Source organism: Poecilia reticulata, linkage group LG9, assembly GCF_000633615.1.
Source record: "Poecilia reticulata strain Guanapo linkage group LG9, Guppy_female_1.0+MT, whole genome shotgun sequence".
NCBI lineage: Eukaryota > Metazoa > Chordata > Actinopteri > Cyprinodontiformes > Poeciliidae > Poecilia > Poecilia reticulata.
Window position 1 is genome coordinate 7,470,399 of NC_024339.1, and position 25,206 is coordinate 7,495,604.

The window sequence follows — 25,206 nt, forward strand, 5'->3', positions numbered from 1 at the left end:
AACAACAGGAATGTAAAACCTTGTTTCATTAAGCCTTCCTCTGATTGTTAGTTAATAACGCTACACTAAACGCCTACCGACAAAAGCCTAAGTTGCTGTTCAGGCCCCCGAAACCACCAGCTGCCTCACATAAATGTTTTAAATTTTATCACAGAACATATAAACCTAAAGTTTTTTTTCCTTCTTTTTTTTTAATTGAAAATGAGAATACCAGTAAATTTGATTTGACAGTTTCAGCAAAGATAATCAAGATTTATTTATTTATTTATTTTGTAAAAGTTCAAAGTATAATCTTCATAGTTTGATATTTATGTTACCATGGTTACACTCTGACGCTACGAGTTATTTTTTTGTGTGTGTGTTTGAGCTTCGGGTTGTTCACATATCTGCTTTGCATGTTGTTTGCATGAAGAGGGGGCTCAAACATAGTGCTGCTTAAGGCCCCATTTTACCTTGGTCCGGCCCTGTATTGGACCACGTTTACAGGTCAGAACAATAAATTATAATAATAAAACTGTGTACCAAATTAAAAAACCATGTAGATTGAAATTTGTTTTGTACGATCCAGAATATACATTATATAATATAATACTATAATGAAATATTACACACACATTTTTTTTCCTGCGCATGACGTAAACCAACATCATGAGGAATTGAAAAAAATAAACGTGGCACTCAAACAGCTCAGGAAATTGTATAACGAAAAAAAATGGGCTCAATAAGTCCAAGTTGGCACATTTTCTTTTAAAAACTGACTACACAAGATAGTTGACAACACCCGGAAATGACAGGGTAAATGTCCGGAGAGGGGCGGAAGAGGCGTGTCCTCTTGCACAGACACGCTCAAGTTTCCTCCAAATGGCGAAAACAGCGAAAACAGAACCAGCACACAAATAGGGAGGAGAAGCAATTGTGGGAACAATTTGTAATACCGTGACGGTCCAGTCTTTATCTAGCCAGAGTGTTTTCAAGGAGTTTTTTAAAATTATTATTATTTTCTTTAGACAGAAACTTCTCCGCTCCATAGACGGAAACAGCGACCAAACAAGAGACTTTTGACCTGTGAAAGCCACACCAACACATGCAGGCTGCCCCTAAAGCAAAACCTCCTCCGTCCGACCAGACAGACCACAGCAGGCAAACCGGATATCACCCTGAGATCATACTGGTGGGCTTTTTCTCCCTCTGTGTGTTACGCGCAATCTCTTATCGCATTTCTTGTTGTTGTTTTTGTTTCTGAAAGCAGCAGCTTTTCGTGTGTTTCTGTGCGCGTTTCAGCGCTTGATGCGGGCAGCGTCAGGATGGGCAACAGCAGCAGCGATCGCTCCAGCAACGAGAGGTCATTCAGAGATGGACCGTCTGGAGGGAAGGAGGCTCGACCCAACATCATGATGGACAGCAACGACGACGCAGAGCTGTTCCACAGGGAAGATCCGAAGGTACGTTCAGCCACAGGTTTCCATTCAAGATCAGTCACCAGCGAAGACGGAGGGACGGCAGCGTCAGGGGTCATTTACATGAATTATGATGGTGACGATATATAGACAATGCTGTGAGCTGTCATTCCCAATAAATGTGGCTTTGTTTACAGCATATTAAGCACACCGATGTGTACCGCCCTCCTGTGGTCATCCTATAAATAATGTAGCATTCAAAAACTCGCCAAACAACAATATTTCTAACATTGTCTTAAAGTCCAACACCATGCAAAACAACGGTGTGTCATACTTTCAAATTTGGGTTCAGACTCACAGGAGTGGAAAAGTCAGCCACACACCAAAATCTGCTGGAAATCAAACGGTCTGGTGACTCTGTCGGGTTATTCACTTGTTGTATGAGTTTACCTCTGGAAAACTTGAGCTGCATGGTAAAAGTAACTTCAAATAGATGTCAAGAGAAGATGATTAGGAGCCCCTTTGTTCCCAGCTGTTAAGACAGGAAGTGCTTGGTGTCAGAGTAGTTGCCTCTGATTGATGCCAACCTTTGATGTCTTTCGGGCCCAGGCTACCCCAGACATACAGGAGTTTCTGGCCTGGCAGCAGGACCTCGACTGCGACAGTAAGGAGCCGGCGCAGGCCAGACCGACCGTTTTCAGATGGGCCGGGTCGGCCAAAGAAGTCTTTGTGTCTGGTTCTTTTAACAACTGGGCCACCAAAATCCCTCTTAACAAGAGGTACCCGAACTACGACTCAAGCTGTGTTAGTCGTTTTCTTCTGACCCAACTGGTGCTTTATCCTTTCAAATACATTTGACATGTTGCTTCTCAAACACAGTCAGAATAACTTCGTGGCCATTGTGGACCTGCCAGAGGGGGAGCACCAGTACAAGTTTTGCGTTGACGGACAGTGGACTTTAGATCCCACTGGGGTGAGTAAGAGTTTAAGGTTTCTGATGTCACCTCACCACGAAGGGCAACTCGATTTTCCTCATCATACGTCAGTCTCGTCTGTTCTCTTAAGTTCTTGTACCAAAGTTCTGATTGTGCTCCAACAGCCCGTGACAACAACCAAGACTGGCACAGTCAACAATGTCATTCAGGTGAATCAAACTGACTTCGAAGTCTTCGATGCCCTCAAGATCGATTCGCAGGATTCAACGGACTTGTCTGGTAAATGGCAGCTGCGTTACTGAAATGCTTTTAGCTACACTAAATGTCATTTGAAACTGAACATTTGAAGCAATGTGTGTTTAAACAAGAGATGTACGGAGTAACTAGCTACGTTTCTTGACTGGCCCTGTGCAGTCAGAAATGTCGCAACCCTCGGTGCTAGCAAGTTATAGTAACATCAAGACTGTCGTTTTTGAGTGGGGAAAAATTGTTTTAAAATGTTTTAAATCTGAAGTGAGGTGAATGACTGCCTTTTTTAAAGGAAACTGTATTTTACATGACGTATTGAGACATATCTGCTGTTGGCCAGGCTGCAGGAGATCAAGAGAGCAACACTTTCAGAGGATGACAAGTCGTTTCGATAAAAATCTTTTAACCTTTGTCTTACATATAAATGTCTGGTAACACTTTATTTGAAGGGTGTGCATAAGACTGACATGACACTGTCAAAAACATGACATAACATCTGTCATGAACATAAAGAAGTCTTTATGAATGTCTGACAGTTGTCATGAAATGTCATTCGGTAAATAATGACACTTTTAATGCAAAGTTGCTCTAAAAGTTGCATTGAAAGTCCATTAAAAATGCTAACTTTGCATTAAGTTATCATAATTTACAAAATCATGCAAAGTTGGCACTTTTAATGGACTTTTAATGCAACTTTGCATTAAAGTGTCATCATTTACTGAATGACACTTCATGACAGCTGTCATAGACATTCATAAAGATTTCTTTATGTTTATGTCATGTCAGTCTTATGCACACCCCTTCAAATAAAGTGTTACCAAATATCTTTTGGAAATCTCAGTTAAGGTGGGTATTAAAATGATGTAGTTCTGATGCATATTCTAACAGTGCTAATCACTGTTACAAGATGCTAATTACACTTTAAAAGTAGCTAAAATCCATAGTGTGAAGGCTTTACGACCAGGTTGCACAAGGTGCCATTTGCAGCTTTCAGAGGCACAAATATGTTTTGCTAGGTTAGGAGGATGTTTGGAAAAAAATCTTAGAATGAAATTTTCACTTAAGTGACGCCTCCCAAAATACACATACAAATTAAAGGTAGTCACAAAGTACTTAGTGTTTATCAACCATGTTTTGTTTTAATTCAGTTTAAGAGCTAATAGAACCACAAACAGCTTTTAGTCAAGATCAGTGCATTTCTAGGTAAAACTGAAACATTTTGGAAATAAATTGCTTTTTGCATTTTTCCTAAAAAGAAAAAAAAATCTCTCTTCAATTAACGTTCAGTTACCGTGGACACCAACACTCTACAAAAATCAGAAGCTGGTCGCCATACTCTCATCGGTGCATCTTTAGTTTAAACGAGTCTTCATAGTTGGAGACTCAGTCTTCAGCATGTGATTCCTTTTTAACTAAAGTGATCGTTGTGTGTCAGACCTGTCCAGTTCCCCACCCGGGCCCTACCAACAGAACGGATACCTCATCAAGCCAGACGACAAGATCAAGCAGCCTCCTATCTTGCCGCCCCACCTGCTCCAAGTGCTGCTCAACAAGGACACAGGTGTCTCTGTAAGTCCACGTCTCATGCCGGCGCAAGTTCAAGTCTGGAAGTTGCACCTTTTGTAAGAAATAACCTTAAAAGAAAAAATTATTTTGAATCGTCCTTCAGTGTGACCCGACACTACTTCCAGAGCCTAACCACGTCATGCTGAATCACCTGTACGCCCTCTCCATCAAGGTAACAGTCAGAAAGTAGTCCTGCATCCCGCACTAATCAACATTTATGTCTATGGTTATTTGACTAAATGGATTTTTAGAATCGCATAATCCTAACTTGCACTTTTTCTTGTTTTCCCTGTTTAAGCTAAATGATTAATAATTTTCAGTTTTAAGAGACTTGATAATATATTTTAATTATTATTGTTTTGTTTATTTATCTTGGATATTTAAAATTCTTCCCAGTTCTTTAAAAGTATTTTTTTTAATCTTTGAGATGATCTACTTACAATAACATGCCATTATTATTCTGATTATTTTATTAGTTGAAAATTGTCTCAAAATGACAATATTATCGTTTATCGCAATAGTTTCTGGGACAATTTATCGTCCAGAAAAATTAATCATGACAGGCCTAATGCTAACAGAAAACCTAGTATCGTGTAGACACAAGTTCACACCTGGATTATAATCCAGAAGAAATATTTCAGTGCAAATTGTAACGGAAATTTCTTTGTGTTTTAGGACGGGGTGATGGTTCTCAGCGCTACTCACCGATACAAAAAGAAATACGTGACCACTCTCCTCTACAAACCCATATAACCCAGAGAGCCAACCATCAACCTGATGTTCCACACAGCTGCTACTTCTAATGACAATTAATGATGAATCAGGACCAACATTTTTATAACAAAGTGTTCTGAACTTTTCTTTGATCTCTTGTTTTATCTACCTGTTAATACTAAGCTCTTTTTCTGTTAATATTTTTCACAATGTTTCATACTGTCAGTGTGTGAATAAATCTATATTGCCTTGCCACATAAGATTATGTGACTGCTTCGAATCATTTTATATCTTGACTCTGGGTTTGATGGTAAATTGCTGATGGGAGACGGTCTAGTTGGGAATCTGTAAAGCCACGAAGTTCCTACCCTGAGGAGAAGAAAATGGGATTCGATTGAAAGTATTTTCCGGGTTTGGGGTAAGTGTGGAAACATTATATAGAAACTGTGTCGCTTTCAGATTACTGCTTTCTCTATTTGTCTGAAAGTTGTGTCTTTGCTTTGTGCAGGTTCCTGACCACTCTTCATATTTAACCAATATATTTATACTTAAATATGAGATAAGACAAAGAATTCACAAACTTTCAGTCTTTAGTGGACTTTTGACCTTGGATGTTTTACTCTTTTTATCCAAATCAATCACTATTAACAAAAGAAATGAAAACTGATGTCTACAAAATGATGATAAATAATGTGACATAAAATACGTGAACCCCCAGCATGCGAAGAGTCCAGCAGGTGAAAACAGGAAGTCAAAACTGCAGTGACAGAACGAGAGCAGATCAAACATCTTTTATTTTACGTTCACTAACCAGAAACACATCAGATTTGGAGGTCGGCTGTGTTGCGCGTGTCATACTCTTGTGTGTGCTGTGACTCAGCTGACACAAAGCTGAGGATCCAGGTGCTTGTTGTCAGGGTTGTATGTGTACCGAGCAAAGCAGTGAGCTGCCACACGGTCGCACTCGCAGACCGCAGCCTCACACTTATCATTGGCTGCTGCAAACAGAAAAAAAGTGGGGAAAATACGCATGAAATTTCCAAAATGTGAATATTTCTTTCTTAATCTTCCAGGATGTTTTAGCTCCATCTTTCTCCCCATCAAACCTGACCAGCTTCACCGTCCCTGCTGGGAAAAAAAAGGCTTCTTTTCTGGTCAACACTCTTATTATCTGACTGGCTAGTTTAGCGTGTTCATGATGCCTTTTATTCACCAATTCAGATTTTGTTAGTAAAAAATGTTGAAAACATACACAAGATACTATTTGTAAATAAAATGCACATGAAAGGATCTTGTCCTGACTAGTAGAGATGTCAGAGTCTGCATATTTTAGTATCAATGCGATACCAAGTAAATAAAAACCCTGCATCGCCAATAACAATACCGGTACCAATACTTTTTGTTCGTATCAATACTTCAATATATTTTGATATATCATCAAACTAAGTCTGCAGGTCTCTACAAAAATACTTTAATAATGTAAACAAATCATGTTAACACACGTTAACATGATTTGTGTGCATATTTTCTAAATAAAGTACAAATAATTATAATTTGAGAGCAAATCAAACCAAAGTCTTTTTTGAGGTAGAGCTAAGAATTTATAACAAAAATCAAATCAAATTTCAAGACGGATGTTAAAACTGAAGCATCGATCTTGTATCGATCCGGTACTGGTACCAACTGACATTGATATTATCATTATTTTTGGATTGACCTCAACTGACTGGGTAATATCTTTTGTGACTATTCAAACACAAGTGTTTTTCCTAAGCATCTAAAAATACAGCTTTGTCCTTTTGTAATTACTGTAATGCTGCACAATGTCAGTGAAAACCCACAAGTCATATTATATAGCCAAAGTAACAGAACCAAAATAGACTCAATAAATATCAACAAATCACATCATCTATTGGAAATGTTTGTTGTTGCAGTTTTATGTTCTTTAATCCAGAAATTAGTTCCTTGAGGAACGTGAGTAACCAATGAGAGAGGAGTAGATTTACAAAAAATAAAATCTAAATCCTCACTCCCGGATGGTCTTACCTGAGCAGTACACCTGTCTGTTTGAGCAGCTGAAGCCATAAATGATAATGTAGGGAAGGTCAAAAACACCCTCGCATCCAGGAATCTTTCTGCTGTTTTGGTAGCATTTATCATGGGCTTCACAGCATCTTAAAATGCAGAGAAAGTGAGAGGGTATTGAGCGATTCATCCTCTTCTGTTGACAAGAAACCAACAGACTGCTTCCCACCGGTCCACGTCATCCACCGGCGTTCCAGATCCACCCAGTCCGCACCAGCAGCCGTATTCGTTGTAAGCCAGAGGATTAACACCTGGCTGGGCACAACTGATCATCTCCCCAAACTGCCAGACGGCAGTGGGAAGACGTCCTCCACTGACCACACATGCTGGAAAGACGAGAGAGATGAGAGAAACGGATGAGACAAATCCACATTTTATGGGACAAAATTAGAAGTTTCTGCAGGCTTACCGGTGAGAAACAGCAGAAGGGCTTTCATGCTCATGGCTACAGTCAAAAGGATGTGGAGTCCGTTTGCACAGCAGAGCTGAGAGAAGTCAGATAAGACTAATGCGAGCGAGGTGGGAGGTGTACATTGTTCGAGATTTTTCTTGCTTGGACCGGTCAGTCATAATATGTTCCTTTTTGGGTGGATTGCATATTTTTGGTCATAATGTCCCTGAGGAGATGGAGTCTATTTGGATGAAGCCTCTTCTTGGAAGGCAACAGGGCGACCAATAGTTGAAGCAAAGCAATCATGAACAAATGAAACAAGGACGATCGCCCCTCCAGATCTCTGAATCCAGGTGTTCCTAGCACTTCCTTAGCCACAGGTGTTTAAAATTCAGCATGAGAGACATTAGTGAGAAAAAGGAGAATTCCAGAGTGGTACCATGATAAGATGTCGTCTTTAGATCTTGGAGGCGGGTAGAGAGCTTTATGAAATGAGAAGTTTCATCTAAGTGTTACATTGCCAAGTTAAATGCAAAGCAAATGCTATGGTGTAAAGCAGACTGATCTAAAGCAATGGAGACGCGTTATCTGGAGTGGCAGATCATGTCTCTCTGATGGAGATCAAACCAGTGAGTTTGGATTTAGCGGTTGCCAAGAGAACAACACTTGCCTGACTGTATTGTGTCAACGTACAATGTGCGTTACTGTATGACGGATTTTCTTTAGTTGCAGTGAAAGGAACTCTGCATGCTCCAATAACCTTTTTTATAATTTGTCTTTATATCTTTATGCCACATAAATGTGGATCTTATCTGAAGACTTGTACATGATGCTGTTTGACTGGGCTGCACGTTGTCTTTGTGTTGTCCTTCCATCCCTGCAGCACCAAAGGTCTCCATTATCCCCACATATTCCTTAATAGGAACCTGTTTTCTCTTTGGTTCTGAAGTCTCTCAGTTTTGTGTTTTTCAGGCTCATTTATGTAACAATCTTTCAACCATCAGCACAGCTGTGTAAATAAATGACATCTGGGGAGTTCCCATGGCTTTCCTCTGCTCCTCAGTACTAAATGTTTTATAATTGAACACAAAAAAGCAATTTGTTAAGATAGTTTAGTATGCTGCATGCATACTATAAATGGATGCAGTACTTCTTTTATGTATACTCCCTTTCTAAATTTTTGTCCCATCATCATTGGAATTTTATGTGATACACTAACAAGAAGTAGAACAATTTAAAGGAATAAGTTATTCAAAAAAAGAAATCTTTTTGTGAAACCTGCTCTTGTTTTTAGTTCATATTCTGTTAGCTTATTTAATTGAGGTAAATTTATTAATTATATTTTTCTGTGTTTGTAATTGTTTTTGTATGATTAGAAACAGATCTCTATTGTAAACGAGAGCTAGTATCTCAACGACAACGTGCATAAAAAAAGGCGGGGGAAAAAAAAGTCATTAACTTTCCAAAAGTTCGCTCACATTGAATTAAGAATATTTGTCATTTTTGGAAGATGTTTATTATCTTAATGGGATTTATATCGCAGAATTTAGACAGGAAATGAAGTGAATGGGTAGCTGTAACTTTAAGAAACATCGACGGTGAAACAAATCTGGTACCGACAAGACCTGGAGTGACAGAACCTCAACACATGAGCAGAGTAGACGACCAGTTTATTAAACTTTTTAAAATTATCATTTTAAGAAAATCCACAATCTTTTATTTCATAATCACTAATGAGAAACAGATCCGATTTGGAGAAGAACTGTGACGCACACATCGAGCTCTGCGAGTCTTTAACAGTACTTGGAGTCCAGGTTCTTGTACTCCGAGTTGTATTCGTACCGAGCGAAGCAGTGCGCCGCCACGCGGTCACACTCACAAACTGCAGCCTGGCACTTATTGTTGGTCGCTGCAAACACAGAAAATATCAACCAGTCAGAGAATCTGGGCCTGGTAGAGAATAAATAGACTAATGACGCATGTTTTTTTATTGGGATTTAATGTGATAGACCAATAATGAAGTGAAAGAAAAACAATGCATGGATTTGAAAGATTTATCAAGAATGAAAATGGGGTATGCTTATTGATTTAGTCTAAAAATCTAATACTCCTAAATAAAATCCAGTGAATCAGGTGCTCAGGTCAGATGAGAAGTTTAACTGTTTGGTCTACATTCAAAGTGCTGTAGTTAAATTAAAAACTAACCCTGAACATCACATGTTTTTCTAACAGAACACCATGACTTTAGCAAAGAGTCGCCTTCCTTAAGGCAAACAAACCTAAACATTCAGCGAGAGCTACAATGGCTGAATGTTTAGATCAGGGTTGAGTAACTTTCTGTCCAAGAAAACATTTTCCCCTTACTGCTACAAAGCAAAACTTGTCTGAAACAGCAAAATCTATTTGACACATAGAAAAAGCTAGATCTTACAATATTTTATGTTTTATAAATAAATACAATGTAATGTTCTACAGAATTATGAAAAAAAATTTAATATTTAACTTTAATTATATCTATTTTTAGATCTCTAAACAAAGCAAAAACTCAAACTACTAAAGTAGCGGTAGGTGACTGTATAAAAAAAAAGAACAAGAAGCTTACACAAAAATAAAGCCATTTGATGCCATATTTTAAAAAAGAACTGAATAAAAAGTACCAGAATTGCAGTTATTCTGTTGAAATTCTATTTTTTTATATATAAAAAACAAAAGCATTGTTAGGTTCACTTTGTCTGTAAACTTAATGATTAAGAACAATCCTCATGTATTTATCTATCTTTTAAAAGTTATTAATAGCAGTTTTGTGAGCCCGATTACAACATTCTAATTTGTTAGAATGGCCTAGTTAAAGTCCAGACCTAAACACAAAGACTTGGTAATGGGTTTTTACAGATATTCTCCAGCCAATTTGAAGTTACAATATAAAAAAGAAAAGAAAAAAAGAAAGATGGACAAAAATGTTTGTTTCTGTAGATGAACAATAATAGCTGACGTGCCCTAAAATGCTTGCAGCTGAATTTGTTTCAGTTTTGATTTTTATGAAATATCTTTGAAAAATGTTCCCACTTCATCATGATGAACTACTTTATAAGTCTATCTCATAAAATCCCAGTAAGTTAAACATAAATCTGTGGTTGTACAAGTCTCAATATACAGAACATGAAGATTTAATTGGTGTTTCATAGTCTTACCTGAGCAATACACCTGTTTGTTTGAGCAGCTGAAATTATAATCGATAACATAGGGAAGGTCGAAAATACCCTCGCATTCGGGAATATTCATGCTTTGGCTATAGCAGTTGTCATGGACTTGGCAGCACCTAAACATGCAGCGGACGAGAGGTCATAGGTCGGAACATGATTAAAAAAACTAAAAAGTGGATTGCATCTCACCTGTCCACATCATCCACAGGAGTCCCAGAGCCCCCCAAGCCGCAGTAGCAGCCGTATTCGTTGTACGCCAGAGGATTAACACCCGGCTGGGCACAACTGATCATCTCCGCAAACTGCCAGACGGCCTGGGGGACGTGTCCCCCACTGACCGCGCATGCTGGAAGAGACAGGTGAGGTGGGACGAATCAACACAGGCAACAGAACGTCAAGTGTTGAGAGCTTTTAGAGGCTTACCGGCGAGAAGCAGCAGAAGAGCCTTCATGTTCATGACTGTGGATCTGAAGAAGGCTGCAGTCTGTGGTGGCGTCCTCTTAAAGGATGGCGAGGCCTGAGCAAATTTCAGATAAGAAGCAAAGAGGGGGGATGGGATGTATTCACTGTCCAGGGTTTGTCTTGATTGGTCCTTCCAATCCTAATGCGTGACTTCTGTGTGTGTGGGGTCAATCGCATTGAACTAATCAAGTCCCTCAAGCACTGCGATTGGTTCTGCAGGGAATCAAACCCGACTAAATCGGACCTCTACTGGAGACAGAGATCAGAGGTGGGAACAAACAACAAAAACAAGGAAAAACATCTCTTCACTTTCTGGCTTGTCATATTCAATATGACTAAAAGATTAAAATAAGCAGATATCAAACATACATTTTATTAAGCAAACATTTCTGTGTTAAAGCTGTCTTTCTTATTGGAATGTTCTAATTATTAATGTTGTGTTTTAGTTAGCTGCATGTCATTATTGACAAATTATAAAGGCCTGAAAACATCAGTCAGTAATAAATCATCTATAAAAGGCGATTTTCTATGTGAAATCAATTCACATATGTTTGCTCCTCTTCCTTGGTCCTTCATCCTCATTATCCCACGATGTTGCTGCTTGCATTCATATTAGTTAATTATTGCTTGATCAAGTGAGAGAATCTCACATTTACAAACATCCATTTCTAATAACTCCTTATATTCATAATCCACCTTCTTCTAGTCTGTTGTCAACTATTATAGATCGTCTAAAACATTTATAGATCTTTAAACTATCTGTGTTTAGCTGTATTTTTACAAAAAAGACTAAAATTATATGTTTGGATGCAAAAGTTGAAAGATTTAAAGAGTAGTTGTGAACGTAACTTTCAGGTGAATCGACTTATTGTCCCGATCCAACATCAACCTTTAATCTCTTAGGTTTGTATTTTTGAAACCTGTATCAATAAAAGTTTGCCTATACTCAGCTGTATAAATATGCGACATTTGCTAGAATTCCCACAACTTTGTGGTGAACTTCTTCCAAATTAGATTACTTTCTATAAATACACAAAACGTCAATATCTGACAGAGGTGTCAAGATTGTAAACATAAGTGCATGTGTTGATTTATATCTGGGTTTGGTTATGTGCTGCATGCATGGAATAGTTTTTTGCACAGTTGGTTATGTGATAGACTCCAGTACTGTAGAACTGCAAAGCTAAAGGACATTTTTTACAAATAAAAATATGTAAATTTTGGATGCAATTCTTCACACTACCACTTTTTGTTGCGATTACAGCTGTGAATCTTTGTTGGATCTGGTCTATGTCTCTACCAGCTTTGCAAAGCTAGAAACTGACTTTTTTTTGGCCAGTGTTGTTAGCTAAAGAGCTTGAGCTCAGTCACATTGATTGGTGAGAATCAATTTTCAAGTCTTGTCTCAGATTCTCAGTGACAGGACAGGGCCATTCTACCACACAAATCTATTTTTTCCAGGTTTCTGCAACCTCATCATACAAAAGGAGCAATTGTTGGCCTCAGTCCAGCCGTTTAAACTCCTTTAGGGCCCTAAATGCTACATAATTAAGAAAAAAAAGGAACTGCTTCTTATTTCTATGGTTAGATTTTAAAATAATAATAACAAAGAACATGAAACTTTTGCCATGTAAAATCCATCAAAAGCTAAAAACACAGTTACCAGCCTAACAACAAGAAAAATAGAGCTAAAAAGCTAATACTGCTACTTTGGTGCAACTCTCTAGTGGAAATTAAATTCAGTTAAATTAAAAACTTCCCATTGTTTTTTTTAACTACGTAGAAAAGTACATTTGCTTTATTTCTGTGCTGAGTGGACGAGTTGGTGTCTGTACTAAGGCTGAGCATGTGATGTTTGCCGGTTCCTGTCTCTACAAACCCAGAGTTGGAAACATAATATGGTTTGATGATCTCAGAAACACTGCTTTAAAACACAATACACTTTATTAAAATTCAAATAATTAACATGGTTATGATTCCCAAAAATTTTTTGCAGGGGCAGATTTAAGCTTAACAACTTCTCTAAAGAAATCTTTTAGAATTTCTTTTGGTAGGAGGTCAGTAAATTTACTAAATTCACAGGTTTTTTATTTTATTTTTATTAATACATTATCTGTACACTTGTTTATTATTATGTATTATCTTCTGATCATGACTGTTAAATTTATGTAGCAAATTTGTTTTAAAAGTTGCATTAGCAGTAAAAGGACGATGAGTACTACTGCCATCTAGTGGACAGTTGTGAACATTTTAATTTGTTTTCACGTTCTCGGTTTCCAACAAAGCCCCATAATTTAGGAACTCTGGAAATTATGGCCTTGTGTTCTCCGATGGAAACAAGTATATTCAGCTGTTCACCCTTCTAATCGAAGCTACTAAAGTCTCGGGACATTGTGTTAGAACCAGCCTTAGCTTTAAAAATATCAGAGTGGGGCTAACCTGGACACAGACCCTTGTTTTTCAAATTTTGTTTTATTTTGTTTTATTTTTTTGTAAAAAGTTTTGAAAACCATGAATCATTTTCCATTTGTCTAACAATTTTATTTACTACTTTCAGTTGGACATTGACATAAAATCCCAATAAATGACGGTAAAGTTGTGAATGTGGCATGACAAAATGTTGAAAGGTTCAAGGAGAGTGAATACTTTTGCTTTCAAATGAACTCTTATTGTGAGGAAGAGAAAACCATGGCGACCACCGGTTAACAACTGTTTTCATAGGTCAAATAGTTTTACTTTTATCCATCCTCTCCCTCTCATCAATCTGGGCATATCAACAAAGCATGAGCTACGTATAATGCAGACTCATGCCTTGGCTTCACAGATGTACCTGTAGCCCAGGCTACAGTCTGCATCGTTCCACAGCTTGCGCTTGCGGTTCACAGAGGCATGCAGCTGCCCACAGTCCTCTCCGTTCACTCTGAAGTCCCAGTTGTCAGGTTGACCCTGGTCCCAGAATCTAAACACCAAACAGCACGAAGAGTTATTTCAGTTGTTTTATGTCTCCGTCTTGAGGCTTCACTTTCGACTCACGTTGGGGTCGAGCCAAAGTCGGTTCCATCCACCCAGCTCCAGTGGCCCTCATGCTGTCGCTCCACAAGTCCGATCCAGTAGGAATACTTGATGTCAACTATGCCTGAAATGTAGTCCTGGAATAAAAAATAAGGGCATGTTCAGAATCTTCAGCCACAATTTAGTTGATAGATTTATGTGTTTGTTTTGTTTAATTGCAAAGTATTTCATAACTATTGAACATGTCCACATTTCATCACAATACAATCAAGAACCTAGTGTACTATTGGGGTCTAAAGTCCTTGTCTTACTACAATTTCAATCCTCTTACAGCTTTTAATTTGGTGTTCCTCAACAACCTTTATTTGGCTCCCTCCATCTTCTCCTAAACTCTGACTGGTTTCCTTACTTCTGCTGACAAAAGGCATCCCCACAACATGATACTTCCTCCACTTTGTTTCATCATGGGTATTGTGTCTTCAAGGTGTCTGCTTTGCAGTTAGGTCAAACTGTTCAATTTTGGTTTTATTTAATCACACCACCTTCTTCCACATGTTTGTTGTGATGCCTTGCAGCAATCTGAAAATGGGACTCAGTTGCGCTGGCTTTTATTTGGGGGTGCTAGTATAAAGCGAGATGAATACAAACATCTCGCTTTATACTAGCACCAAAGTTTTGGGGAAAACATTTACCAGACTCCATCGACTTCCAATCAATGCACTAGTTTGTGTTGATCAGGAACACAAATCCCATTAAACTACACTAAGGTTTGCAGATTTGACATACCGATATGTAATAAATATCAATGGGGTATGAAGCTGAGTATTTATATATTTCATTATGTGTGCTTGCAGTTTTACGGAGCCAGGTTGGACCTCACCAGTTCCTCCGCATTGTTAAGAACTAGCAGGTGTCCTCCAGATGATCTACACTGATCTTCGGCTTGTTGCCAGACGGTGGTGGTGGTGGAAAGCAGGTAACAGCTGCCCTGGAAACTCGCCCAGCCCTCCTTGCAAGTTCCTTACTCATAAGGATCATCACAGTCAAAATGGATCAAAAGCAAAGATTTTGTTTGCTCAAAGATACTTGAGTTTTACCTCTAACTGGAACAATTCTCTCCATCAGGACTTGTTTTGCATCTGTAGGACCTTTATTTTGAGAAACCACAGAAATGCATAAGTTGTTTTAAGAGACCAAATTTGTCTGCATTTTTATTCTAAGAAATCAGGGATTTTTTTCCTTTTTTGATGTTTTATTTTATTTTTTACCTGAAGTACATAAGGACATTGGTCCTCTATTGTTGATGATCTGGAGTTGTAGTTTGACATCAGTCATTTCCTTCTTCATCTGAGAGACTGTAAAATAATATCAAAGTGTGATTTGTAGTAACATTACTCATCCACCTTGTTATGATGTGCTTAAAGTCCTACATATGACCCCTATGACCAAGAGCAGAATCAAAAGCAGCAGCAGCGGCACGCTGTAGAGGATATACGTCAATATTCTCTTCATCCCTGAAAACACACACAAATTTCACACTCTGATTTCTCGATGTCTGAAGTAACTCAGAAAGAAATTCAGACAACATGGAGGTTTTACCTGTTTGTTGGCTGATATTGGGATCTGCTTGATCCAAGCTGCTGTCCGTTGTGCTAAACGGTTGATACCGAGTTTCCATTATTAAAGGAGAACAAGATTTTTTTTTGCCTTGGATGCAGTCAGTATTCAGTCCACAGAGTTCAGAATCAGATAAGAAATCAACCCAATATTTTTGTTCATCATGAGGCCAAATATGTTAGCTATTAACAGGTAAGTAAATACTGCTCTGGAGTTTTAACCCTTGTGTTTTCCTGGTGTCAACACACAGAAGCTGTAGGATGGATTCACCAAAGACCCTGGACTATTTTTGAAAAACCCGTCCAGGTGGTTCAACCATTACAGGCCATTTCTTTGTGCAATTCCTTTCTTTCTAAGACCACAACCTAAATTGTTGGTGGCTGCACTTATAACGGCATCCAATCTGTTTACAGCGACAAACAATTTCTCACAGTCAGGGTAACAATGATTTATTTATTACTCTATGTGAATAAAAAAAGTCCAATAGTAATTAAGTCGATGAACAATTTTTTTTTCTCCATGATCAAGTAGTACACACAAATCAGGTTTTGCAGTATTAAACTGAGGCATGTACTTTGTCAGGGAAGTGTACTAGTGTTTCACTAAAGTGATGTTGGCCAGGTCTGTGAAATTGCTTCAGCTCATTCTTTTCAGCATTTATTTATGGTACTATGTTAACTTTTTTAACTGAAGCTGAGGTCTAGACTTCGTCCGCAGTGTTGTAACTACAGAAATTAACTGAATTTTACCTATCATTAAAAGAACGACCTTTTTGTGTGTTGTTTTTTTTTTGCGTGGCGGCGTAGTAGAGCTCTAGAAAAGTCCCACGTGACTGCATCTCTACAAATGACTGTTTCCGGTCACCGGTCTTTCAGAAAGCAAGATGGCGGCCTTCGGACGTTTCTCTCAGATGTTGTTGAGGTCTTCTTTGACTCAAACCCGGCGTCAGCTCTCAGCTGCCGCTGGACATGGCGGGGACTCGGGTAATTACGAGTGTTTGCCGAGTCTCAGTGAGCGGATGCGGACTAGCAGAGCTTCACAACAGCAGGTTACGGCTGGAGTGTGACCTTGCTGAGCTAGCGTTAGCTTCTTTAGCAACCCTGTTACAGCCTTGAGTTTTCCGGAGCGCCTCGTAAATTATTTTTTTTACTCTAAAACACAAATGTTGGTGATTAAACTTTAAGTCGGTCGTCTAGGTTTTAGCTTGTATTACATTCAGGCGTCAGAGTGGAAGCGGCAAAATAGAAATGTTTATGCCATAAGGCAATATCAGGAGTCGTATCATTTGTGTGAGGAAGAAATAAAATAGCGCGGTGTAGTGATAAACTAGCTATAAAATGTTGACGTAAAACTAATTTGAATTTAGTGACGATTCGATTCCTCTACTGCTAAGGTTTTTGATCTGAATCCTTAGAAGCTTCAGTTCGACATGTTTTACTTCCTCCACACACCTGACTTTAATAAATGGCTGATTAACAACCTTCTGCACCTGAGCAGCTAGATTCAGATTGATTCAGGTGTACTGGAGCAGGGACTCATCTAAAATGTGAAAAACAGTGAGTTTTGAGCTCCACTGTTGAAAGCCAGTAGAGTAAATTGTTGTGTGGAAAGGTGACCTGTGAGAGAACCTTGCTCTGAATCACAATGCAGTTTCTGATGTGTGTGTTTATAGATGCACATACACACATACTAAAAATAGATGCATACTCACTCTCTGCCAGCTGATATTTCTATACTGTATGCTCACACACACACACCAACAGATTTTCTCTAATTTGAACTTTGCATAATTCAAGGACAATATGCATGAACGTCTGGGTAAAATTGCTGCAGCAAAAGCAGCACAAAAAAATCATCATTCCACAACAGGTTTGTTGAAACTGAATCCACTTTGTTCATTTGGGATAATTCTGTTGTTCTACTTAGTCCTAAAAAGTGTTGGTGTAGTTGTTGGCATTCGATGAACTCCTGATTTTGGTGCAGCTTTAATTAAACAGCTGATACTTTGAAAACTTTTCCAGTTCCACATATTTCCTTCAACACCATCTGACCTGAATTGTGTGCCTAAGCCTGTAAGTTCATCCTTTGTAGCTGCTAACCTGAAAATTGCTAAAATCTCCAACATGGCATATGCTACGAAAACTTCTTAACGACACGTAGTTTGTGTCCTGGTGTGTCGGTGAGGAGTAATGGCTCCAACAGCTCCTTCTGCTGTGATGGTGGCCATGGAGTCAGCTAGAATAACTCAGGTTGATGAAGAAAATCTCCACCAAGTACAAATCAAAATATTACTTGCTGATGAAACAATGAGTCAGAATTTTCACTGATATTCAGAAAAAGACTTAAAAAATGTAGACGTGAAGACAGAATTTGTGCCATTGTAGCTTTTTATTATCTCTAAATAACCTAAATATCTACATGGTTTGTTTACAAGGTGTGTAACGGTGCAAAACCCGGTGAATACAATTATTAGTTTCCTCTGCACTATTTTATGGTTTTGGTGATTTGTTAGAAGAACCAAACACGAAGTCTTCAGAAAACTCCGAACTACCAGGACACGTAAAGTCATGCTCTTAAATTTGTTTGTACAGAATGAAAATATGAAATGGTGTACAAATAGCGATGGCTTTCTGCTTCCTGCCTTTTTTTGTTTTTCCTCTCAGTCCTGTGAGCGCACGTTTTCATTGGTTCATGAAATAATTTCTCAACAGCTAAAACATGGAAGATCCTCAGCTTTGTGGTTGCGCTGCCTGGTGTCGCAGTGTGCATGCTGAACACCTTCTTGAAGGAGCAGGAGCACAGCCATGATGCACCACCAGAGTTTGTCCCATACACCCACCTTCGCATTCGCACCAAGGTCAGACGTCATTATTTAACAGTTTTACAGATTTGTCTCATTTTGCTGTTTTATTTTTGTTCTGATGTTTTTGTTTTCTTTTTTTCTCCCAAAATAGCGTTTCCCCTGGGGAGATGGCAACAAAACCCTCTTCCACAACTCTCATGTGAATGCACTTCCAGATGGCTATGAGGGCCATGACTAAACTATCCAGACGTCAGCGCTGGCTCTAGAGCCCCCTCTGCTATTGTTAACAGGACCACACTCCTATTTGCAGTCTACTTTTTTGGAGTTTTATTGTTTATACCTCTGTGCTCCCCACATTGGAGCACCTAAACCAACAATTCTTCTGTTCTGGACCATTAAACAAAAATATCAGCTTAAACTTACTTGACCTAAATAAAATGACTTAATTCCACTAGGTTGTGTTTTTGGTCTTTTGTTTTTCTTATTTCTGCTAGTTTTATACAGCAGACTCTTAAGTTGTTTTGTTCTTAGAAATGCATTGTCATAAAGCACATGTTTAGGTTGGGATGGTAAAGATTGCAGAATTTTGTTCCTCATATTATGCCCTTAAAATCAAATCGTATGAAATAATTTTAGTTTATTACCATTGCTCTTATTCCAGTAAATGACTAACGCTGGAATAGTTGTCAGTTTCTGCAGGGCACAGCCTGCTCATTATGTATTAAGACTTGGCATGAAAAGGGAAAATTAAATAGTGGTGTTAAATTTAGGGAACCACTGATTGAAAACAGCTAAAGGAAAGAAGTTGTATTTCAGTTTTTGTGTGGGTCAGACACAAAAACTGTATTTCCTAATCTGAGATAATTGTCACAGAAATTAATGTTGGTGAAATTTGCTGATGCTTTTGTAACCCGGTAATGCTATTCAGTGTCTGCGGTTTTATTATGGTTTAACATTTACTAATTATGTAACTTCGGCATTAATGGGATGCCTTGTACAGCTGAATTTTTTTTTTAATTTATCTTAATTCTGACATGGTCCTGTAGCATAAAGATGTTTTTTTTTTAAAATTATGACATAGTAGTTTCATATTACTTTGAGCGGGCTTCTTTAAAAAGTTCCCTGCATGCGCCCAGACTGAGTTGCACCAACAGGTTTCAAGTTGCAGAAACAGTATCCTGGCCATGTTGGAACCCAGCTGGCAGGCCGCCTCGTATCAATACACACCATTTTCACCTGAGAGCGGAAACGGCAGTGATGCACCAATGATTTGACGTCAAAGTCTGGCCCTTTAATAAGTTTCTCAGTCCGTTTCGTGTTTCCATTCATGCCTCCTAAGAGCGCAACAGCAGCTTAACGTCGTAAAATGACGCGACGCTGCGTTACGTGTGACTCGGCCTTTGTTACGGACTCCACCTCTTTCACGTGAACGCGCCTTAAACCGAATTAGAAAATCCTGGGTTAACAAAGCTTGTCGATATACCGACCCGGTGACAACGGTCATCATTCCTCGGTTCCGTCTCCTGGGCAACTGTTTGACAACGTGACGGATCCCGGATCGAACCGTGGCGCCGACCCGGCTCGGTTTCGCAGCGTTTTTCTGCAGCGGATTACGATTTGATTACTAAATCTAGCATTGAAACATCTCGGATAAGTGCGCGAGCTCGCTCCGCCACACAGGGGAGAGCAGTCGCACGTCGAGACCCGGATCACAATGATGATGATGATGATGAACGCAGACAGAGGTGAGGAGGCAGGAGTTTTAGACAGCATACGTAGGTCTAAAAAAAAAAAAAGTACATTCACTTGTTTTTTATGATCACAGATTACCAGATGAATAAAAAGCAGGAGAGGGCTCATTTCTTCAGCTCCAAGGAGCAAGAACTTATTTTGAAGTTGTATGAAGAAGAGCGAGAGATCCTAACAGCCAAGTCCAACACAACCAGCGCCTCCAAGCTGAGGGAGGAAGCCTGGCAGAGGATTGCTGATAAAATAAATGCGTAAGAGCACCAAATGCACTTCTTGTCATCCTAATTTGAAAATGTCCTGCAAACATTCTGCTCTTGCATCCTGCCTCTACTCGATGCATTACCCCTAGATCTCTAACCTATTTTGTCACATTACTCACATCACGGACTAACTTTGGACACTATTTGTAGTTGTAATGCGACAAAATGTCAAAAATATCTCTGGTGGCCCGCCAGGCTTATAATACACTGAGGGAAACCCTGATATAGTTTAAATATGTAAGCAGTACATGAAGTAATAGTTGTTTTTTCTGACTCAGGGTTTCAGACAGTGGCTACAAAAGAACATGGCAGCAAGTGAAAGTCAAACACAAGAACATCATCCAAACAGGTACTCTTGGAAAAAACAGACCCAAGTATTAGACGCCCTTCTTCCTGATACTTGTTTGCACTAATTGTCAGACCTTGCTAAGCGACCAACTTGTAAATTCATTACATTTCATAAGCCTGTGCTCAATTGTTTGCTCTGAAATTCGTACTTGCACAGCAAAAAGAAAAAGGGCCGAGGTGCTGAGGACCGAGGGCGGGTCGGGAAGCCCCTCTCTGACCTCAGCAGAGGAAGACGGGGTGCACAGCAGAGAAAGCACCATGAGGGTGGAGGTCCTACCAGGAGGCGCCTGCATCGGCCCCATCGGTGGATCCGATAGCTCCTTTATGAGTGGTAAGTTTAAGTCAAGTCTCTTTAAACTCTGTTGCTGTATTTGGAGACAACCGACTTTAACGTTGTCGACGTGTCAAGTGTCAGGCCATCCGGTCCTCCTCCTGCCCGTCACAAAGACGGAACCAGAGAGCCTGAGCGGCGATGAGACGGACATCAGTGAGGCTCATTTTGATGGGGTAGACACCTCCACACCTGCTTCATTGTCCAATTTATCCAAAAAAAATTTTCCACACTGAATTTTTGTGTTTTCTTTTAATGAAGGATGTGCAGAACAGCAGTTTTCAGGAGGTCGGCAACCCAGCAGGGGCTACAAGCAGGACCAGACGTGCTGAGGTGAGAGTTAGGATTCAGCGCCAGGCAGATTAAATAAGTGAAAAGAAACATAACAATTATACATGTGCTGTTTAGGAGACCTATATTCAGAGTTACATTTCCTCAGTTACATTTACTTGAGTAACTTTAAAAAAAAAAAAGTACTACGCTGTACTTTTTACTTTTCTTTGAGTAATTTTATTATGAGGTATTGCTGCTCGTATAGAGTAAACCTTCTGGATTCTCTACCCACCAGTGACTTAGTTACTTCACTGAATGAAAGACAAAATGTTTTAACCAAAAATTCACCACACAGACACACACCAGCAGTTTTTGTTAAAATTTCATAAGTTATTTAGTGAAAGAAACTGATTTGAGAAAATTTCATTTTGTTGTTTCTTTCATTACTAAAATTAATTATTTTCATTTTGGCCCTTAAATTACCAACATTTCCACTTATCTTTATATTTTTGTCCATCTGATGATGTATTTTTAAAATATTAAACGATTGATAGTTTGATTAGGTACACATTTCTTGAGTAGACTTTTTACCAAATACTTTTTTACTTGCGTCATTTCTTGGATGGCTACTTTTTACTTTTACTTAAGTAAAAATATGTTGAAGTAGTGCTACTCCTACTTGAGAACATCTTTGGGTATTTTACGTAGCTCTGCTTATATGTTTTCAGAAGCAGACTGATGAACTAAGGACCCTTTACTGCTGTTACCTCAAAAAGGAGATGGAGAATCGGGACCAGGAGATGGCCTACAGAGCACTGAAGATGAAGAAGCTGGAAAAGGAAATCCTGTTACTGGATAAACAGCTGATTTGATTGTGAGAAACAGAACTTTTAACACTATAATAGACTTACTATGTTATTGTCACCTGACAAAGGACAATATTAATGACAGGTTAGTGAACTGTTATAATGATTCAGTCTCGTCCAAGTCGAAGCATGAGCAATTTCAGCTGCTGATTTTGGTCAGCAGGTGGCATCCAATACCTCCAGTTCTCAGAGAATGTGGATCTCAAAAACCTTCACAGTTGTAGTTAGGTTTACATACAATAAGCTCAATTTCACATTTTTATAGTGTTTGAATGGTGAATTTAACAGGTTTTGAAATTCTTTTTTATTTATTTTTTTTAGTTATTTAAAAATGATCACTGTACTACTCAGACAAAGCAAAACCTCATCGGCTTGACACCACAGTTGACAGTCAAGTCAATGCCAGTGAAGTTTTACTTATTAGCTTTATGAGCTTCAGCATCTTCCTTGAGTCTTAATGAATTAGAATCTAATTGAAAAAATATATTTATTTCAGTAAATCAGTTTAAAAAAAATGAAACCACATATTTTCCAGATTTGCTATTCACAGAGGGAAATATATCAAGTATTCACTTTTGTTTGTTTTATTGATTATGGTTTACAGTTCATTTTAAACCAGAATTTTTTTACTTTTATCTAAATAAAAAAAAAAGGATGAACCATTGAGCCACAGTCCAGTCGTTTCTGTCTTTAGCTGAGATAAGACACCTATGACTTAGTTTCTGGCTCCTTTTTAAACTCTGACACCTTGGGAATCCTCCCCTCCACCTACATTTGCTATATTTTATACATTATGTTTTCTTTCCACTCAACTTTCCATTAATTTGCTTGGACATTACCATTCAAACAGCCAGCTAGCAACGCTTTATTTATTATTCCTAAGTAATACTCTAATTTATTCAGAAACTGAAAGTGAGTGTTTCATTATCTGTATGCCATGATCATTAAAATTAACAAAAACCAAACGCTTGAAATATATCACTCTGAGTTTCACTTTTCAAATTCAACCGATAAATTATTGAACTACATGTTACTGAAATGTGCCTGCAGGTATAATCTTTCTAAAAGATAATTGAATCCTGCGTTGGCAGCCTGCAGTAACTGTAGAAGTGGGCTGCCATAGTAGGCAGGTTTATAAGAATATTGTGCATTTGGAACCCTGCTTTGGGTTTTTCTGTATTTATCCTACTGTAGTGTAGCTAAAACAAAGGGAGTCGTGTCATTAACGACACAATCAGAGCTAGAGTAGGCTTTTAGAGTCACAGAAGATGCCACACTCAGACATATTTGTTAGTCTTGTCTCAGAGTCCTAGCAAATTGCTTTTAATATTTGTACAATATAGTTCTGCTGTAAGTTGGAGATCGTTTCTGAGTGTTTTTCTAGAGTTGATCAAACTGATCAAACTCCCACTTTCCCAATGCTGCACTTTTTCAATGACTTGATTTAACATTTATGACATCTGACTGTTCAGTTGGGTAATAGGAAACGCTAACGACGGCGCAAAATATTACGTTGTAAACATTAGAATTTTTTTTTTACCGTTTTGAAATTTTAGGAGACAGTATTATAAGCCAATAATAAGTTATGAAATGCTTTTACATTTACTATTTGGTTGCAGTTTACAAAGCATGTTGTCCTCAGATTACTTGACATGTTTTAATTTCTTGTTCAGTGTGGACATGTTGTAGTGACCTCACTAATATCTAGAATTATGTAAAAAAAAAAAAAAAAAGTGAGACATTTGGGCTTGTTTTAGTCTTTTTTAAACATTGTCATTCTGCTGTATTTTAATGTTGAATTCTTTCATTTTTATGCAATCATAGTCAGTAACAATGGAATTCTTCAAACATGTTCTATTTACAATTTTGTTTTTAATTATTTGTGTGTTTCTAAACTGCTGTAAGTACATTTGTATTTATTTCTCCTTTTTTATTTCATGATTTTTGTATGCAATTACTAAAACACTAGTTTGTCATAAAAATCTGTCTCCTGTTGTGAATGGGTTCTTAGCCATCAGGAGATTATTCTACAAAATCAGGTGTGTTAAGGAGTCCCAAATCCGTCAGTGCGCGGCTTGCGCGTCCGTGGCGCTCTGAGAGGCCTGGCCATTCTCCAGTGGATCCACAGCGAGGACCGCTCCGATTTTAAACACTCAGAGGCAGCATGAAACTCAGGGTGCGGAGAAAATACGGAGATTTCAAGTCAGAACATCGAAATCTGTCCAGCCGTGTCTTTTTCGGAGCATCTCCTAGCAACGGTGGTCGCTCTTTCAGGCAGCCGTTAGTTCCACAGATCCACAGGCTGCGCGCGGCGGCCACGCCATGGCGGCCATAGACATAATATAAGAGTAGACCCCGCATTGGCTGCTCCCGCGCAGGAAATACGGCGGCCATCTTGGAGCGGTACTAACCTACTTTGCTCAATCAAAACAGCAGAAGATGCCTCAGCACTGAGGGATATTGTTGTTAGGATCTATGAGGGCTCCACAGACAACATTTCACAAGTAAGATGGACATATTATGGTGTATATTTAGTGATTGGAATATTACTTTACTGTATTTATGTGAGATACCAGCTAATATTAGCTACAGTGCTTGGTGTAATACGGGGTTCAGCCCCGCTATGAAGGCTGTGATTCTGTAAATCTAAAAAAAAAAAATTATTCTCTAACATTGACTTTATCTGACACAAGAGCCGACATTAGAAATGAAACAATGTAACAAATATTATAAAACTTATATTATGTGTTATAACATTCACCAGCAAAGTTTACACAGGTGGTAAAGACTATTATTTATAATTCTTTCACTAGTAAGATACATCCCAAATTTTCCGTTTTTGTTTTGAAAGTTTCATAAAGACACGATGTGAGGAAGAAGAGGGAGATATCTATAAAGAGAGACGGATTCACTGCAGCACGGATGAATCTCACATCGGATTTTGG

The 25,206-nt window shown here is 38.6% G+C and overlaps 6 protein-coding genes across 7 annotated transcripts; 3 read left to right on the forward strand and 3 right to left on the reverse strand.

The window, feature by feature from the left end:
* Positions 1 to 416: 416 nt before the first annotated feature.
* On the forward strand, positions 417 to 5,121 carry prkab1b (protein kinase, AMP-activated, beta 1 non-catalytic subunit, b). 2 transcript variants are annotated; one of them, XM_008417561.2, is made up of 9 exons: positions 417 to 486; positions 1,008 to 1,171; positions 1,282 to 1,442; positions 2,007 to 2,176; positions 2,277 to 2,370; positions 2,497 to 2,611; positions 4,017 to 4,150; positions 4,251 to 4,319; positions 4,823 to 5,121. In XM_008417561.2, the coding sequence occupies exons 3-9, from the start codon at positions 1,305 to 1,307 to the stop codon at positions 4,898 to 4,900; spliced, it is 798 nt and encodes a 265-aa protein (XP_008415783.1). In that variant the 5' UTR covers positions 417 to 486; positions 1,008 to 1,171; positions 1,282 to 1,304; the 3' UTR covers positions 4,901 to 5,121. The 2 variants fall into 2 exon arrangements, with proteins under 2 accessions (XP_008415783.1, XP_008415784.1); XM_008417562.2 differs by lacking the exon at positions 417 to 486 and adding an exon at positions 813 to 915.
* A 516-nt stretch (positions 5,122 to 5,637) lies between these two features.
* Positions 5,638 to 8,097, reverse strand: LOC103469701 (phospholipase A2-like). Its single transcript, XM_008417559.2, has 4 exons — positions 7,356 to 8,097; positions 7,116 to 7,272; positions 6,908 to 7,035; positions 5,638 to 5,859 (listed from the first exon to the last, which is right to left on the reverse strand). The coding sequence occupies exons 1-4, from the start codon at positions 7,387 to 7,389 to the stop codon at positions 5,738 to 5,740; spliced, it is 441 nt and encodes a 146-aa protein (XP_008415781.1). The 5' UTR covers positions 7,390 to 8,097; the 3' UTR covers positions 5,638 to 5,737.
* Positions 8,098 to 8,989: 892 nt separating this feature from the next.
* Positions 8,990 to 11,336, reverse strand: LOC103469697 (phospholipase A2-like). Its single transcript, XM_008417555.2, has 4 exons — positions 10,964 to 11,336; positions 10,730 to 10,886; positions 10,529 to 10,656; positions 8,990 to 9,246 (listed from the first exon to the last, which is right to left on the reverse strand). The coding sequence occupies exons 1-4, from the start codon at positions 10,995 to 10,997 to the stop codon at positions 9,131 to 9,133; spliced, it is 435 nt and encodes a 144-aa protein (XP_008415777.1). The 5' UTR covers positions 10,998 to 11,336; the 3' UTR covers positions 8,990 to 9,130.
* Positions 11,337 to 13,700: 2,364 nt separating this feature from the next.
* On the reverse strand, positions 13,701 to 16,409 carry LOC103469698 (C-type lectin domain family 4 member A-like). Its single transcript, XM_017306878.1, is given in 7 exon segments — positions 13,701 to 13,961; positions 14,036 to 14,151; positions 14,895 to 15,034; positions 15,112 to 15,162; positions 15,283 to 15,369; positions 15,445 to 15,542; positions 15,544 to 16,409. Coding segments are annotated over 7 exon segments (795 nt in total). The 5' UTR covers positions 15,693 to 16,409; the 3' UTR covers positions 13,701 to 13,807.
* A 74-nt stretch (positions 16,410 to 16,483) lies between these two features.
* cox6a1 (cytochrome c oxidase subunit 6A1) lies at positions 16,484 to 18,885 on the forward strand. The gene is made up of 3 exons (XM_008417557.2): positions 16,484 to 16,614; positions 18,343 to 18,488; positions 18,586 to 18,885. The coding sequence occupies exons 1-3, from the start codon at positions 16,515 to 16,517 to the stop codon at positions 18,670 to 18,672; spliced, it is 333 nt and encodes a 110-aa protein (XP_008415779.1). The 5' UTR covers positions 16,484 to 16,514; the 3' UTR covers positions 18,673 to 18,885.
* An 83-nt stretch (positions 18,886 to 18,968) lies between these two features.
* On the forward strand, positions 18,969 to 24,646 carry LOC103469700 (uncharacterized). Its single transcript, XM_008417558.2, has 7 exons — positions 18,969 to 20,179; positions 20,260 to 20,434; positions 20,722 to 20,792; positions 20,949 to 21,122; positions 21,201 to 21,298; positions 21,384 to 21,455; positions 22,124 to 24,646. Exons 1-7 carry the CDS (start codon positions 20,149 to 20,151, stop codon positions 22,265 to 22,267), a joined length of 765 nt encoding a protein of 254 aa, XP_008415780.1. The 5' UTR covers positions 18,969 to 20,148; the 3' UTR covers positions 22,268 to 24,646.
* Positions 24,647 to 25,206: the final 560 nt, after the last annotated feature.

What these genes read in the sequence shown, in the direction of transcription:
- LOC103469701 (XM_008417559.2), bottom strand. Translation starts at nt 7,389, where the DNA reads ATGAGCATGAAAGCCCTTCTGCTGTTTCTCACCG. An exon ending in CCGGTGGATGACGTGGACCG is followed by an intron (nt 7,036 to 7,115) that starts GTGGGAAGCAGT and finishes CTGCATTTTAAG; the next exon opens with ATGCTGTGAAGCCCATGATA. An exon ending in CAGACAGGTGTACTGCTCAG is followed by an intron (nt 5,860 to 6,907) that starts GTAAGACCATCC and finishes TTCTGTTTGCAG; the next exon opens with CAGCCAATGATAAGTGTGAG.
- LOC103469700 (XM_008417558.2), top strand. Translation starts at nt 20,149, where the DNA reads ATGATGATGATGATGATGAACGCAGACAGAG. An exon ending in GTGAGGCTCATTTTGATGGG is followed by an intron (nt 21,299 to 21,383) that starts GTAGACACCTCC and finishes CTTTTAATGAAG; the next exon opens with GATGTGCAGAACAGCAGTTT. An exon ending in GCAGGACCAGACGTGCTGAG is followed by an intron (nt 21,456 to 22,123) that starts GTGAGAGTTAGG and finishes ATATGTTTTCAG; the next exon opens with AAGCAGACTGATGAACTAAG.
- prkab1b (XM_008417561.2), top strand. Translation starts at nt 1,305, where the DNA reads ATGGGCAACAGCAGCAGCGATCGCTCCAGCAACGAGAGGTCATTCAGA. An exon ending in GGATTCAACGGACTTGTCTG is followed by an intron (nt 2,612 to 4,016) that starts GTAAATGGCAGC and finishes GTTGTGTGTCAG; the next exon opens with ACCTGTCCAGTTCCCCACCC. An exon ending in ACAAGGACACAGGTGTCTCT is followed by an intron (nt 4,151 to 4,250) that starts GTAAGTCCACGT and finishes ATCGTCCTTCAG; the next exon opens with TGTGACCCGACACTACTTCC.
- LOC103469697 (XM_008417555.2), bottom strand. Translation starts at nt 10,997, where the DNA reads ATGAACATGAAGGCTCTTCTGCTGCTTCTCGCCG. An exon ending in TCTTCTGCTGCTTCTCGCCG is followed by an intron (nt 10,887 to 10,963) that starts GTAAGCCTCTAA and finishes TGTCTCTTCCAG; the next exon opens with CATGCGCGGTCAGTGGGGGA. An exon ending in CAAACAGGTGTATTGCTCAG is followed by an intron (nt 9,247 to 10,528) that starts GTAAGACTATGA and finishes CTGTGTTTGCAG; the next exon opens with CGACCAACAATAAGTGCCAG.
- cox6a1 (XM_008417557.2), top strand. Translation starts at nt 16,515, where the DNA reads ATGGCGGCCTTCGGACGTTTCTCTCAGATGTTGTTGAGGTCTTCTTTG. An exon ending in TGGACATGGCGGGGACTCGG is followed by an intron (nt 16,615 to 18,342) that starts GTAATTACGAGT and finishes ATTTCTCAACAG; the next exon opens with CTAAAACATGGAAGATCCTC. An exon ending in ACCTTCGCATTCGCACCAAG is followed by an intron (nt 18,489 to 18,585) that starts GTCAGACGTCAT and finishes CTCCCAAAATAG; the next exon opens with CGTTTCCCCTGGGGAGATGG.